The following is a 16,199-nucleotide window of genomic DNA, read 5'->3' as shown; positions in this document are numbered from 1 at the left end:
GAATAAACCCTAATTTGGATAATGATAAATTATTAGGGTTCAAGTATTTCTTTTTTCATGCGGAAGGAGAGAGAAAAAAATCGCAATTTCAAATGAGAAAATAACCACACAATATATAACTTTATGTTTTCAAGTGTTATCAAATTGCGCATATATTTTCAAGTGTTAATCTATTTTTTATTTCTTATAATCTCCACAACTTGAAATTAATTATGATTTAGTTTGGTAAAGAAGGCAGAATTGGGGAAAGTGCATTACACATTGGTTCAATCGTATGATAATTGCAATGAGGAAAATGGCAGATTTTGTTCGCCACTTAATCAAACCTTACTATCATTTTGGCGCCCATTATTGTCTACTCAACTTTGTGCAGCCACAAATCTTGTCATATATCCACACATCAAAATTCTTATGATTATTTCCTTTTCAACTCCAATTTCTTTTTTTTTTATATATACAAAATCCTCAATCTGTTTTTTTTTTCACCTAACAAAGTAAGGGTATACAATTATACACATTTGATTTTTTTTATATCAAATTTTGGTTCACTTTTGATTTTTTGTTCTGTTTCCATTTGTATTATGATATTTATTTTTTTTAGACATTCTTTTATTTTTTTTTGTATTTTTGGTTTATATATATTTTTTATTCGAAAAAAAACACAAGGAGGGAATCTAGTGGTTTGTGCCATGCCATACAAAAATAATTTATCAAATCAAGATATGTGAAAAATTCCATAATGTTTATTATTTTATTAACATCAATTTCTAAAAAAATAAATTTGTTAAATATTTGAGTATTATAATTCGAGAAAGACTAACAAAAACAGAAAATTTTGGCTCAAGTTGTTAGACGAAAGAAAAATCAGGGGTAATTATCAAATGATCATATAAAATTATTAGAAAGATAATTAAGATTAAATTTTAGGGTATAACCTTAGTTCAAATCTAGCGACTTAGATTAGACATATCTTAATCGAGTTTAGGACACAAACATAAACAATACTCTCTCCATTTCTCATTACATATCCTTTTAAATTTTTTCCAATTTTAAAAAATAAAAATAAAAAGAATCAATTTTAATATTATATTGGATTTAGAATATTTTTAATTAAACATAAACAATATAATTTTAAATACTCTTCCTAATGATATGTAACAAATTGCACAAAGATCAAAACCATGTTCCCATGTTTTCTCTCTCCACTCTTGATTGGAACAATAAAGTAAAGCAAACACAAGAGACAATTATACTTCCTTTCACCAAAACCCGAAGCCTAAGAGGTTGCTTAATTTATCATTAGATTTCTTCAAGATCTAATTATAAATGATGGGAATAAATCATATCTTGCTTGAAAGAACACGAAGACATTTCAAGACTGAACCTTTTCGCCTTTTTTTTCTCTCTTACCCACTGATCTCTCTCTCCCTCTCTCTCTGTGACTTGATGGTATCACATCGTTAGCATAGACGATAATGGAGGCGGTGGCGGCGAAGTGGTCGTACTGGTGATGATAACGACCATGTCGAACCACAACATTGGCGGCCAAACTCTTGACGATTCCATCAGACAGAAAGAGCAGGAGAAGCTCATGTTCCATGACTTCTTAGGACCCAAAACATCAGCTTTGTCCTCCAAAGCCACGGCCCATCCCAGGCTTCTGCCGGAGAAGGCGGCGGCGGGGGCAGCTTCGACGGCGTCGGCTTCTTCCGGCGGTCTCTCTTCGACCTCCGATCTGGGTTCCGGTCTCTCTGCCTCTCTCTCTCTCTAACTTGTTTGGTGTTTTTGCTCAGTGTTCTTTGTCCTGATGTGGGTACGTTCAATTAGGGTTCTTTAGCCAAAAAGCTCGAAACTTTTCACAGATTTGATGAGAAAGTTCGATTCTTTTACTTTCCTGACCTGATTTAGATCGTGCTTTTGGTTTACTAGGTTCGGCATGGAACTAGTTTCAGTTTAAATCACCTTTAAGCGAAGCCCAAAAGCTGGTTTTCGTTGAAAAAGGAAAATCTTAACATGAAACATTGTTCACTGTAAATGTGAATTCTGTTTGAGCATGGATTTTGTATGCCCATGGGGTTAATTGGGTCAATGAACTGCAGAAATGAAGGATGATCTCTCTCAGTAGAGAAGTGGCTGATGTGTTCGGTTGATCATAACCATTTGAGCAAGATGATCTTTGTTACTTTCTTTTAGAAAACACCCAATGCTTGAGATTTCAAGTCCCATCATGCATCCTTGGATTCTTCCTTTTAATAGTTGTTAACTTTGTATCAATTCTATACATTTCTTTCTCTATGCCTCGCGATGTGATCACCTTTTCCGGGTTTGATTGTGTAGAAATCGAGTTCTGATATGATACGCTTCTCATCTGTTCAGTACATGGCGGAAACCATCTCGAGGGGATACATTTGTTTGGGCCAAGGAGTGAGATTTCTGGCTCAAGCATGAGCAATAGACTCGCTGGAAGCAAGAGGAGCAACTCGGATTCCCTCTTCTCAAGCCAGGAATCCCCCGAAAGCTTGCATTTAGCCAAGGTAAGAATCGAGATTGTGTCTTTTTCTTCGTATCACAAAACTGATTCATCCTTTTTTCCGTCCTGTCTCGTTACTCGTTAGATGCTTAGAAATGGGATTCGAAGCCCTTCCACGAATGCCAACCCTTTGGTAAGTTACCCTGTCCGAGGAGGGCACATCAACCATTTGCTTCATCTCTCTTCTAGCCGGTTTAAGGACGAAACTTCTGCCCCTTCGCTCATCTCCCACTCAGCGGCTGACGAAGGTTCAAGAACCGGGATGAAAGGTCCCGTGATCTCGAGCTCTCTCAACCTCGAGAGAACTTCATCTGGGGTTACACCAAATGCGAGCAAGTTCGAACCTTTTTCCCCTTCAAGGTGATTTAATTGATGCATCCTTCTTAAACGTCGGTTTATATCGTCATTGAGAGAATTCTGGGGTTGTGTATCGATGAACGATGGTGGTACGATGTCTCTGCAGTTCATGTGGTTGGAAAGACTTGACGACCTGCACTAGGCAAATGACTATATTCTACGGAGGTCAGGCTCATGTCTTTGACGATGTGCATCCAAACAAGGTGAGTCTCTCAGGTTATTTCCTGTGCTTTCCGTGAAAATACAATGAATAATCCAAAAGCTTAAACTTTTTCAGGCGGATGTGATAATGGCATTGGCGGGATCGAACGGAGGATCATGGTCTACCGGATTCTCTCCCAAACAAAAGGGAAAGCACACGGGGGATGACGCTTACAAACGAGGCCAACCCTGCATTGGAGGCAGCTCTAGAGGCGGTGCCTCTGCCTCGTGTAACCAGATCTTCACACCACCAGCACCAGGTGAAATGTTCTTAGATTCTTAAGTAATTTTATGCACGGTGGATGCTGATGGCAAGTACCCGTGGTGAGTCTGGTACTCAAAATCTCGGGTACTCGTCCGCCGGCGGGACGAGTACAGCTCCGTTTCAATGAGAATCCAATCTTTGGGTTCGAATTCGGGTTTTGACTGGTATCCGTGTCTTGTGGATACTCAAGTTGGAGGAGGCTAGGCGACGTGATGCAAGGCGAGAGGGTTGAGGGCGAGGGAAGGAGGCGATGATTAGGGAGTCTGCCACGGCAAACGATAGTGATATGATTCTGTTCCAAGCATCTGATGTTTTGCATAATTTTTCAGGTGGAGGACATCAAGGAAGCATCATCCCGAGGGGTCGGGGTCAGGATAACGCAGATCCAGTCCGAGCATCGGATACTGGAAATGCAGATAAACTCTTTCGGAACCTTTCCCAACATCACGAGAAAGGAAACTAAATGAGGCCGAGAAGGGAAACATTCTTGTAACCATCTCAAGTTTGTTCTCTTTAAAACATCAATTGTCTGTAAACCTTTCGATTTCTGAGGTCTCTACCCTGGATTTTTCGGCTCCCTGAGTATCTCGTTCTTCGCACATTCCTTCCGGAGGGCGGGTGTTTTTTCGATACATCGGAAGTTCTTGCCCGAAAAAGGAGTAAAATTTATGGGGCAAAGTGCAAACCTGAAAGGCTCTTGGGTATTAGCTTCAGCAGAAAAAGGGAATACAGATGTTCGAAACTCAGTTTCAGTGCGGAGCCCTTTCGTTTTGAAAGGGTATAATCCAAGCTGGAAGTGGATGAAAGAACTGAACGTTTCTTGTTCCGCTGCTCGCTAGTTGTCCTAAAATTTAGGGACATGGACGGGTGTCCGGCCCGCGAGTCGAGTATCCAAAACTTTGGATGCCCGTTTCTTCGCCCGTCGCATATCCACGGCACCCGAGCCCTCGGCTCAGTTTGAATCCGATTTTTATGAAATTGAGATCTAATAACCCCAACCCAAAGTCCGAAAGAATACGAAATCAGATAAGCAAACTAAATTGAAGATCAATTCTAAAGAAAATATATTTAAGCCTAATTAAAAACATATATAGGAACCGTTTGTTCGGTATTTAGGTTTGGATTCAATTACTTCGATTCTAACAAAATTATAATTATTTTAGTTTTTATAATGAATTTGGTTTGATTCGATTTTAGTTTTTACGTATGAAATAACTTTTTTTTTTCGGTTGAATTCCGGTTTAGTTTTTTGGGTTTTAGAAAATTATAAACATTCGATTTTTATATATAGATTCATTTTGGTTATAATCATGTATCATTCGGTTCAAATTGTTGCTAACCAACCCCTCTGGGACAGACCAGCTCCAAATCTTAAGACTTGGTACGGTCGAGAATATTCTAGTGGTTATCGCCTTATCGACACCACCGGAAACCCGTCGCCATCGGAAATCGATCTGCTCTGTTCGCCGGAAGAAATGGCTTCTATTAGTTTCAACGTAGGATTTAGCTTCTCGGGTGTACGAAATCATCAGCATCTGGAAGTTTCTAGAAGCCGAAGGGCTCGTGTTTTCGCTGGTAGCTCGTTTTCTCAGGCGTCTCCGCAACAACCGCTGGAGAGCTCCTCAGGGACGCCTCCGGAGATCGAGCTCGAGTTCGTCGGTGTGAGTAATTTCCGTTGGGTCGGTGAAAATGTTGCGAAACTCTAGGACTTACGGGGTTTTTTTTCCTGGCTTGTGCCGGTTTTTCAGCCGAAGCCGGGGAGCGATGGATCGTATCCGGTGGATAAAGCGAAGGCGGTGAGTGGTGAGAAGCTGCTGAGGAGCATTATGTTGGAGAAGAAGATTGAATTATACGCTGCTTACGTGAGTTCTCAAATTTTCAGTTCAATTCGAATTATCTCGGACTTTGGATTTTGAATAATCAATCGATGATATTGAGGTTTGGATTGCAACTGATGCGTGTTGATTGAAGAAGAGTTTGAATCTCTTTTGCCGATTTGATGATTAGGGCAAAGTGATGAACTGTGGTGGTGGAGGAAGCTGTGGGACTTGCATTGTAGAGGCAAGTACTATCTACAAATCCTTTATGTTTACTCCATATCAGCGGGAGAGAAAGAGAAAAATGGTGTTTGGCTACTGAGAAAATAAGGGATGATGCAGAGAAATGGTGTGTTTCTTGATGAAAGATGTGATGCCTAGATTTTGATTCTGTCTCCCATACAGATAACCGACCCTGGTAATAGAAGGATGAATAGTCTTCTTCATTCTTCATTCTCAATCTGAATTTGGTTCGATCCTCTCGTGCACAGATACTTGACGGCAAAGATCTTCTCAACGAGAGAACAAATACTGAAAACCGATATCTGAAAAAGGTCAGCTCTTTCATCACACACTTATCTGCACCTCTGTGTGTTCATAATACTCTGAAGTTCATCTCTGGAGCAAGACAGATCACTCTCACCCGTGATCCATCGATTCATTTCCTCGCTGTTTGAATCTGTGGCATGTGTTGCAGAAACCAGAATCTTGGAGGCTTGCGTGCCAAACAATCGTCGGGAACAAAGAAAACTCGGGAAAGGTGCGTTTTATCAAACTTAACTTGATTCTCTGGTTCATTTTTTTCGGGGTCGGATTCAAAATCTGATCTTTTTTCATGGAGAATCAATCGTTTTGGGTTCAGGTGGTTGTGCAGCGGTTGCCGCAATGGAAGAAGTGAGGCCTATCCATGTAAGTATCTATCTTCATGTCTACAACCCGAATTTTCGGGGTAATCTTCCAAAAACAAAATTAATTTATATGTATATGGTATATATAAAACATATATTCATCAGATTCATTACGATCTTTAGAAGCCAGTTCTTCTGGATTCTGGTTGCCTTTGTTGTGTGATATCATATATCAGTACGCTTGATTGGATATGATCCATGTGTGTCTTGCTTCAATTTCGGTATAATTTTTATGGAAAAATATTCTATAAATATACTTGAAGTTGTATAAAACTATCAAATTATGAATCCACATCTATTTCAAAATATTGTCAAAGTTCCGTTAGAATAGTAATATCCTTAGCTTACATTGGATTTTTGCCGGGACTTTCTATGATATTCCAAGTTATTATTATTTTCAAAATATAGATAATTCAATAATCATTTATTGTTTTTCATATTGTACAAACAGTATCATGATATTTTTTTTAAAAATCATGTCTATATATAACACCTTTAAATTAATAAGGGTGTGAATGATTGATTTGTTATTTTTTTTTAATTTTGTTTAGATACAATGATTTTATAATGAAATGGTAATTTTAATAATTATAGTTGAAAAGATGGTGATTTTGTACTTTTCTCTCTGCTATTATTGCCCACTTTATCTTTTAACATCTTAAAATTAAGATTGAGGTTTTTGTTTAAATAGTTTTGTAACATCTTAAAATTAATTTAGTGCATGATTTCGAATATGTATTTGGATATTTTGAACATTAGTATTTGAATTTTAGTTTCGTATTTATAGTTTTTGAGTATTCTAGAAATAGTTAGGTATCTAGTTATATAGAAAAAAAAATAAAAATAATTTCATAATCTTTAGTATATATATAAAAAAATATGTTTACATTTTTTAAATAGATAAAAAGTAATTCGAGAATTTTCTGAAAAATGTTAAAAATAGCCTCACAAATTCAATACATATAAAGAAGATCTCATAATGGCACTCTGTCATATAGACATATACTACAATAAAATCGCAAAATTTTGAATCTAAATCTAGTTGGAAACTGGTTTATATTCCTTTTCAATTAACTTTTTAGTTGTAAACTTTGAAAATTTCAATTGTACTTTTGTTTCATTTGAAAAATAACCTTTTGGGAAATTATCAAAATTATTTTATGTTCTATTCAAATTTGATTTAAATATATACAATCTATTTTAAAATTCAATTCTATTTGAATGAAAGTTATATATGATTTGGTTGGCTTTTGCTTGTAACTTCTAAAAGAAACAAATCGAAATGACAGCACTTAGTCTATCATCCAATTAGTGAAACTCAATTGTTCATAATAATAAGTTTAAGATTAAAAAATTTAACCAAAAAAAAAGTTTAAGATTAAAAAATGAAACGGAGAAGAAAGGGCCAAGCACGTCACTATCTGAAAGGTCCTTTTGTAATTATTTTTCCAAATTTCCGCTGTTTCGTATGAATTCAAATTAAAAAAAATCTTTTTTAAAAAATAAAATTAACATATTCAATACGGAATTTTGCTTGACTTTTAAATTAAATATAAAAAATCATCGACATAAAAAAAAATCAAACTATTCAATTTTTTGTCATATTGAAAAAATATATTACGATAATATAAAATAATAAAAAAATTACATAAATATATACGTATACTTACATTATATATACATACATACACAAATATACATATATTCCTATGAATACATTATATGTATATATAATGATAAAATTTCATAATAAAACCATTGCTCTCAATTATAAATGTTTTTAAATCCGCCATATATATATAATATGTGTGTATATATATATGTATACGTATCTATATATACATATATATGTATGCATATATATATACATATAAGTATTTTATTTTTTTATAATTTTTTATTATTTATTTTAATATGAGGTCGAGCATGCCACGTTATCGGCAGAAAAAAATTTAACGTTTCTCTGTTACCGTTAATGTGGAGTTTGAAATATGGAAAAAGTTTAATAGTTTTTTTTTTTACGTCACTTTGGTAATAATAGATCATATTGGAAATCAGAAAGTTTAGTTTAGTATTTTTTTTTTAAGTTTTCCATATTTAATATGTTAAACTTCCTTCTTTTTTTTATAAATCCTGGATTGGTTAAACCCAGAGAAAAGAAGAAAAAAGGAAAAGAACTCGAAAACCTTCAAATAATTGAACTATATAATCACCAATCCTCTGCTGCGAATCAATGGATGGATTTCCGTGGCTGAAGCTTGACTGTTCCTGATTGTGTTCGTTTTCTCGGTTTTAGGGTTCGTTTTGGGGGGTTTCTCGAGTTATACAACTCGAAGAAGCGGAAGAAAAATCGCCCGTTGAAGGAGGTACCTTACTTCTCCCATAATTGTTGAGTTTCTGGTGAAATGTCGTTTTTCGGGCTGCGAATTAGGTTTTACGAAAGCTATCGATGACAGAGAAGGCTACTCTTATCTAGTGTTGTCCAGATTTCTGCCTGATCGTTTTGCCAAAGCTTCAGTATTGATCTTGCTTTTGATTTTTTGCCCTAGGTTTTGGCATAATTTAGGTCGATGAATGCGGAAATCATGGTGAATTTGTTGTTTCATTTGATTTTCGATCGATTCTTTCGCTTCTCGTTGATTGTTTTTGTTTTGTTTAATCTGGGTCGAATTCTTTTATGGTTTTCTAGTTGCGTTGATAGATATATACTTTGGGAAAGATCCTGAGGCAGGCTTAAACTGTTTCTTTGTGTCTGATTTTAGGGCAAGGTTTAGGATTACTTGCAAGGTTTCTGTATATTTCTTTATATGTGTTTAAGCTTGCTGAGAAAAGCAAAGAAATATATCCTAATTTGATCTAAACTTGTTTTTGTTCCTTATTGTGCAGAACATATCAATCCTTCCATTAGATTTTGTGGTGTCCCATTCGCAACGGGGATTTTCAGTCTCCTTCTTAGTTTACGCTATTGTCATTGCAGACTCGGGTAGGGAGACTTAGAGGGGTGTTTTCTATCTGGAAAGAACAACATTACATAACGAGTCAAGTCCATACTTTTCATATATTCATGGATCAACCAGAGAATCTAAGCCGGAGCGAGCACATTATTGATATACCGAGGAATGCTACTGATGCTTCCTCCTCTACTCCATCTCGCGGTAGAATCTCGAATGTATTGGAGCCTCTGCAGCACGAGGAGAGATCTTCAAGTGCTCCTCAAATGCCCATTTCCCAGCCACCGGCAGCTTCTGCTGCTACTCGATCGAATCCTAGTAATGCCGGTCGGAGAAGAAGCCCGTTGAATTCTGGTCTATGGATTTCCATTGAACTATTACTCACCTTTGGACAGATAATTGCAGCCATTGTTGTCTCGTCTTTGTCAAGACATGAGCATCCTCGTGCCCCGTTGTTTGCTTGGATTGTGGGTTATGCTTCTGGATGTGTCGCTACTCTCCCACTTCTGTTCTGGCGGTATTATCATTCCAATCGGGCCTCAGATCTGGATTCTGGTCAGCATCGTCCTAATCTTAATGTTGCAGCAGGACCCTTTGCCTTTTCAATTACTCGGACATCTGAAAGGGATGGTCGCCAGAGCAATACCATGTCTCCTAGTGGTAGAAATGCTGGATTTATGGGTGCTACTAGGTATTATTTCTGAATCCACCTGTGCTTTCTGACAATCTGTCTCAAATGGACATCTTTGTTTGTGTTAGATTCTGCATTATGTACGCTATACATATTTCTTTTCTGTAACACCTTTTGTTTGTTTGTTTGTGTCAATGCTTTTCAGATTTCAGAATCTAGTCTCAGTTAGTGCTCGGAATGGCTTTTGTTAGTCTTGGTCACTGATATGTTCTCTTTCCTTTCGGGTCTGCAGAGTTAAAGTTTTCGTGGAATACTTCAAAATGGCATTGGATTGTTTCTTTGCGGTGTGGTTCGTGGTAGGTAATGTATGGATATTTGGAGGGCATCCTTCTGCTTCCGAGGCTCCTAACTTGTACAGGTACTATGATGCGGAAACTAATGAGTTTTAAGAGTGTTTCTCCCAAGTTCTTTGAAAACTCCTTAAAATTATCGGACTTCTGTTTCCGAGGCTACATCGATTCACACATGCTATTTCAGTTCCTACGTTCCATTTATTCCGTGCCTTTTTTTTCAGGTTATGTTTGGTGTTTCTTACCTTCAGCTGTATCGGCTATGCTATGCCCTTTATCCTTTGCACAACAATCTGCTGCTGCTTGCCTTGCATAATTTCAATTCTCGGATATAGAGAGGAACTGGCGCAACCTCAGGGTGCCACACCTGAGTCGATAAATTCGTTACCAACTTTTAAGTTCAAGTTGAAGAAAAGGAGAAATAGCGGTGACGAGAATGGATCAAGTACCAGTGAAGGTGGAGTGGTGGCTGCAGGAACAGATAAAGAACGTGTGATTTCAGGAGAAGATGCAGTAAGCTAATTTTTCCTTGTACCAGTAGTTTATGTGCCCTTCTATATCTGCATCGTATGTTGGGTTGAGACCCGGGAAATTCGGATTTGGGTTCGGGTTCGGATATCCGGCCCATGCTTACCCCATTGTTCAGGAATGGAAAGGTCGATAACTGACACGTTTTTGCAGGTGTGTTGCATTTGCTTAGCGAAGTATGCAAACAACGAGGAGTTGAGAGAGCTTACGTGCTCTCATTTCTTCCACAAGGACTGCGTGGACAAATGGCTAAAGATCAATGCCTCCTGCCCTCTTTGCAAGGCTCAAGTCGGGGAGAAGAATAACTCTGACTATACAAGCCCGGGAATCTCAAGATTGCTCTCTCGGGATGACCATAATCAACAACGAGACGAGCACAGGATCAATAATGGGTTGGCCAACAACGTTGTTTAGATCTTGAATCTTGATAAATCACGAGCTGCAAACCTCGTGAAGCTTTACGAATCGTAAAAAACGAGCAGGGTGGAGCGGGAGAGCGAAGAACGGAACGGGTATTTGTCCTGCTTTTGGAAATGTCCATGTATGTGAGGTGTTCTATTATTAGGAAGAGGCGTGAGGTTTTACGATAGAAAGAAAGGGTGAAAGAAGCTCTTTCAGAGAACCGACGAATGGGTCATTTTTTTTCTTTTTGCTCTGTAAATGTCGTCTTTTGTTGCGCAATCAGTCCTTTAGGCATGCATCGTCAAACTCCACAAATATATCTATTTAACTATGTTTCTAAGATTTAAAATACTTATTTTTTGAGTATGTAAGTATAGTTTGTGTGTTATATATAATTATTAGCCAATTTATAAGACTGTAAATATCCAAAAACAAAAAAAAATTAGAGTCTCGGAGTTTAAAATCCGACAACAATAAGACCAGCTTCAGATACTGTAACAAATGGTTCTCTGTTTCCACAATGAAATGCCATTTTGTAACTAAAACGTCTGATTATAGCTGAGAAAACAATGGTTCCACAAGAAAACGAAACTTCTAAAGACAAAAAAAAAAGCGAGCTTTGTCTCAACTCTAAAACAGATTTCCACCAAACCGTCGCCCCCACAAGAGCTTCATATCCCGGCAAAGTCTCGTATGAACAAACAGAAGGAAAATACATGTCCATATTTTTCTTTTTGTATTTTCTGTCGGATCAAAATGTGGCCGAAATTCACATTCACCTCCCCGGTTGCTGGTTGTAGTGGTTCTTCTCCTTCTTCTTCGCAGCAACTACCTTTGCCCGCCTTGCAGCCGCCTCCTGCGCAGCAGCTTTTGCAGCACCATCCATCTCTTTGCTCGATTTCTTCTTCTTCATGGAAGCCATCTTCTTTAGCCGTTCTTTGACATCCACCGAAGAAGACTCCTCCTCTTCCCCGGGAGCCGCCTCTTCTGTTCCGGTAGGAGCAGAAACAGCAGTTTCGGCATTGTTGTTCGCTTGTTCCTGAGATTCTTTCGCCTCCTTGTTCTTGTCTTTCTTTTTCTTCTTCTTTGAAGCCTTCGACTCTCCGGTAGGGTTTTCCTTTTCCGCCTCTTCTTCTCCTTTCTTTTCTTGTTTAGCCTCTGTTGACAAAATTAAAAGGTGTTTACCGGAATGCACCAAGTATCAGCATCAGCAAAAGCTTACAGAAATATGTGATACCCCCTTTTGAGAATCTAACCATTTGGACCCAGACTCATCATCCTCTAGAGAAATTGAGAGAAAAATCAGAATTTTAGATAATAACGTCAAACAGACAATATGGCAGAGCAAATAATGCAATGAAGAGGCATATCTAGATTGTTGAGAGCATATAGAACATGAACAAGAAAAGCTCAAAATACTAAGAATTCTCTGATCAAACGGGTTTACTTACCTTGGGAGTGTTCTTCGCCATTACTCTCCTTTGGGGCAACTCCAAAATCAGCCAACAAAGCCTCGAGCTCAGCAAGTTCTTTCTTCTTCCTCTCTTTCTTGGAAAGTTGCCTCTCTGCTTCCTTGGGAGGAGCAGGAACTTCAGGAGTCTTCTTCACCACAGGTTCTGGCTCTGGGAGCACTTGTTCTTCCTCCTGTTCATGCTCTTCCTCCACATCTTCATCCCCTTCATCTAGAATGTCTTCTTCACTTTCGCTTTCCTGGCATTTCAAAGGGAAAAAAAGCATCTCATTTTATGCCACACTATATGCATTTTAACCCAACAAAACATCCCACATCCTTGCACACACCCAGAGAAATTTTAACAAAGGCAATTAACGATGCATACAGCTCGCGATGGTTTAAGGATATCGGCCTGCAGTGCACATAGCAAAACAAAGCATGACCTACAGAATCTATAAGCTCATCCTTTCACAATATAAAAATAACACAGATCGGATTGACAACGTCAGACAAGAGGGAACACAGGATCATACAGACCATGGCCTCAAATGCTAACACAACAGCATAAAACACATACATGCCAAAGTTTTCAGAAGACAAAGACGCAAACTCAAAGGCAACACAGCAGAGCAATGCCTTTCAGTTTCTTTCCAGACAACCAAAAAAATAAACACACACACGCAAAAACTGGTTCTTGAGTTAAAACCCATGAAAGCAGCATGAAACAAATAATAAATAATCGAGAAATGGGTTACCGGCCACATCACTGCTGGCGCATCAATTACAGTAGCATACTGCAATAATCTTACGTGTTCTTGTCTGACAACAAAAATCAGTTACATTCAATACCTAACATTCAGCATCACAAAACGAGCCAACAACGAGAAATGTGCCACCCCAAATTCAAGGCACAATATAGTATCAACTCAAGATCATAGATACAGCAACAAACGAACACGGCAAGCTGATAATAATAACCAATTATGTTACTGACCTCGACATGAATGATTTTTTCATCCGAATGGGATGGCTGAGAAGCGCCCCAGACAGACTGAGGCGGAGCAGCGGTAGCATAATAATCATCGTCGTCGTCGTCATCGTCTACATCAGCCCACGATTTCGCTTTAAGCGGAGTCGGAGCCCAGAAGACCTGACGCTCGGGCTCCTTCTGCGGCTCCTGCCGTGAGGAAGACTTCGAGGAACCTTTGCTCTTACTCGCCTTGTCCGACTTCTTCTTCTTCCTCAGAGTGTCCAAAGCGGCAAACAAGTTCGTGCTCTGAATCGCCATCGATCCTTCGTCCTTCCTGTTTCCTCCTCCAACCATCTTTCTTGTCAAACGATCCGATTCAGATAACAAAAGCGGAGGCAAAGATCAAGATAAAAAGGAACGTATTTGGAGAAACTAGAAATAGAATTCCCGATTTCACCCGGAAGTCTCGACGAATAAAACAGCGCCTGACTTTATATATAAGATCTAAACGGATGCCAACAAAATGGTGATTATCGAGAAAAAAACAAAACAAAACGGCAATCGGTGTCACTGTCTACGAAAATCAATTCACGTGAAATCTTTGGAAAACAGGAACCGACCACCAATTGCCCAGAACAAGAACAAGGCAAATCGATGAACGCTGGTGAAGACAAAAACGATAGAAAAAGTTAGAGTTCCGAATAAGAAATGGCAAATCCACCGGAATTAAGGACCGTCAATGGGGAACAAGAGGAACGAGAGAAACCCTAGGAAGTTTCGCAAGCGATTGTTTATAAATTCCTCCTTCGTAAAATTAGGGTTTGCTTCCCAGTGAGGATGAGATTTGGGGGGTGTGGCAAAGTTTGATAAAGTAGGGCTACACGACAACAAGGGGAGAACCAGGGCTGCGAGAAATCTTAAATTACGATTTAGCAACCCAAAATATTATTATTGTTCAATTTAAGCCTCTACACATATTGTTCCTTGTAAAATGGTCCCAATATTTTCAGATGTTTTTATTTGGGCCTCCAAAAAATGTGAAAACGGAGATGGGTTGAGGCTTTCCGTTACTAAACCAAAAGTTGAGTGAGGCTAAAATTTTTCAAATAATGAAAAAAAAATAATTAAATTCCATCTAAAAACTATTCCACATAACCTTTTTGAATCAATCAAGTAATTAATCAAGTTTGAAATGAAAGACTTAAATGGAATTAACTTTTTTAAATGGATATTTTTTTATGAAAAATAAACCGACGAGGGCCGAGGTCCAAGAGCTCTCAATACCGAGGGGTCACTTTTTACAGGAGAACCGGCCGATGGGAGTCTCATATCTGGTAATTTAATTATATTTCAATTCTCTATCCATTTATTTATTTATTCATTTCTACTATCTTACGATGATAAAAAAATCGGTTTGCTCTTAAATTACTAGATTCTCATTATTTGACCAAGATCAAGAAAGTAGACGGACCAACTGTCTGGATCATTTAAATTTCCTGGTTATCCCAGAAACAGATTGATTTGAATAGAAATTTGTAGTAAGTTTATTTTCATTTACCAATTGTAATGTTTTGATTTGGGTTTTTTGGGGGTTGTTGTGTAGGGATTGTGGAAAGCAAGTTTATTTGGGTAAGTATTTTAAATTCTACCCTTTTAATAGTATGACTGAATATATATATATATATATATATATATATATATATATTATTTAAAACGTTAGCAAAGACTATTTTTTTGTAAATAACTATATTGGGTTTCGTCTTCATCATCTACACCCAAAAAGAAAGAAGCCCAGCTAGATGAAAATTTGTACATTAAAATTAGTTTTAATTATGTAAATTAATCTATAGAAAATAATGAGAAATAGTGTCAACTTTTACATGTGTATATCATTAATTAAATTTGTTTTCTATTGTGTTCATCAAATTAGTAACACTCGATAATAAAAACTTTTAGATCCATTCATTATTACAATGATATTCTATAGTTTGAGATATTCTAATATCACTACAAAATCCATCTGTTATAGAATTAAATGATATAAAATTGGAAAAATAATTATAACTATTTGCTAAAACATGATCCCTTATCAAATAGGCCGTCCAAACTGAAAAAAATAATATTGATATTATATATTTATAACTGTGTGTGATGATTTGTGATGGAGCATAAACAACAATTAAGCAATATATTATATATTATAATTAAATAGTTTGTTGAATTTAGAGGTGTTAAACGAGCCAACTCGACTCGACTGTCCAAAAGATTTTAGCCGACCATTCAACAATTGTGTTGATGGAATTCAAAAATTTGGATTCTCGAAACAACTCAAATTTAAATTTGTAGTTGTAAATGGAAACTATTTGGATACAACTTTTGTAACTTTAAAATCAGATATTCCAATAGATGCAAAAATGATCAAATTGCACCCATCTCTATAGGAATAGATATTTCATATTCAATTTGGTTTCGGTACGGTATTTATTCGGTTATAACAAATTGTATTAATAAGTTGTTACATTATATTTTTTTTAATGAATTCCGAATATTTTTTAAAAACGTAGACACACTTTTACAACTAATATTAGGCATAAGAGTGTTTATATTAATCAACTAATTATAATTATATATATTAGTTGTATAAGTATATTTTGTATATATAACTAATATATATACATATAAATATTATTTTTAATATATATTATATGTATATATGTTAGTTATAATTATTTTTATTTTAATATGTATATTATGTATGTATATAAATGTAATTATAATTATTTTTATTTTAATATATATGCATTAGTAATGATATATATATATATATATATATATA

General features: G+C 36.8%; 4 protein-coding genes across 5 annotated transcripts; 3 read left to right on the top strand and 1 right to left on the bottom strand.

The window, feature by feature from the left end:
* The first annotated feature begins 1,344 nt into the window (after positions 1-1,344).
* On the top strand, positions 1,345-3,930 carry LOC104803820 (protein TIFY 8). 2 transcript variants are annotated; one of them, XM_019201317.1, is made up of 6 exons: positions 1,345-1,739; positions 2,377-2,534; positions 2,616-2,890; positions 2,994-3,090; positions 3,165-3,348; positions 3,683-3,930. In XM_019201317.1, the coding sequence occupies exons 1-6, from the start codon at positions 1,511-1,513 to the stop codon at positions 3,814-3,816; spliced, it is 1,077 nt and encodes a 358-aa protein (XP_019056862.1). In that variant the 5' UTR covers positions 1,345-1,510; the 3' UTR covers positions 3,817-3,930. The 2 variants fall into 2 exon arrangements, with proteins under 2 accessions (XP_019056862.1, XP_010526191.1); XM_010527889.2 differs by having other exon boundaries at positions 1,346-1,745.
* A 760-nt stretch (positions 3,931-4,690) lies between these two features.
* Positions 4,691-6,227, top strand: LOC104803819 (photosynthetic NDH subunit of subcomplex B 3, chloroplastic). The gene is made up of 6 exons (XM_010527888.2): positions 4,691-5,014; positions 5,102-5,215; positions 5,361-5,414; positions 5,662-5,724; positions 5,868-5,930; positions 6,033-6,227. Exons 1-6 carry the CDS (start codon positions 4,829-4,831, stop codon positions 6,066-6,068), a joined length of 516 nt encoding a protein of 171 aa, XP_010526190.1. The 5' UTR covers positions 4,691-4,828; the 3' UTR covers positions 6,069-6,227.
* Positions 6,228-8,225: 1,998 nt separating this feature from the next.
* LOC104803818 (E3 ubiquitin-protein ligase At1g12760-like) lies at positions 8,226-11,295 on the top strand. The gene is made up of 5 exons (XM_010527885.2): positions 8,226-8,444; positions 8,965-9,720; positions 9,953-10,078; positions 10,235-10,523; positions 10,692-11,295. Exons 2-5 carry the CDS (start codon positions 9,143-9,145, stop codon positions 10,950-10,952), a joined length of 1,254 nt encoding a protein of 417 aa, XP_010526187.1. The 5' UTR covers positions 8,226-8,444; positions 8,965-9,142; the 3' UTR covers positions 10,953-11,295.
* A 135-nt stretch (positions 11,296-11,430) lies between these two features.
* On the bottom strand, positions 11,431-14,247 carry LOC104803817 (axoneme-associated protein mst101(3)-like). Its single transcript, XM_010527884.2, has 3 exons — positions 13,388-14,247; positions 12,392-12,650; positions 11,431-12,098 (listed from the first exon to the last, which is right to left on the bottom strand). Exons 1-3 carry the CDS (start codon positions 13,715-13,717, stop codon positions 11,716-11,718), a joined length of 972 nt encoding a protein of 323 aa, XP_010526186.1. The 5' UTR covers positions 13,718-14,247; the 3' UTR covers positions 11,431-11,715.
* Positions 14,248-16,199: the final 1,952 nt, after the last annotated feature.

The sequence above is a fragment of the Tarenaya hassleriana genome, unplaced genomic scaffold (assembly GCF_000463585.1).
Source record: "Tarenaya hassleriana unplaced genomic scaffold, ASM46358v1 Cleome9, whole genome shotgun sequence".
NCBI lineage: Eukaryota > Viridiplantae > Streptophyta > Magnoliopsida > Brassicales > Cleomaceae > Tarenaya > Tarenaya hassleriana.
The sequence above is the reverse complement of the archived record's forward strand: the minus strand, read 5'-3'. Positions and strand labels throughout refer to the sequence as shown.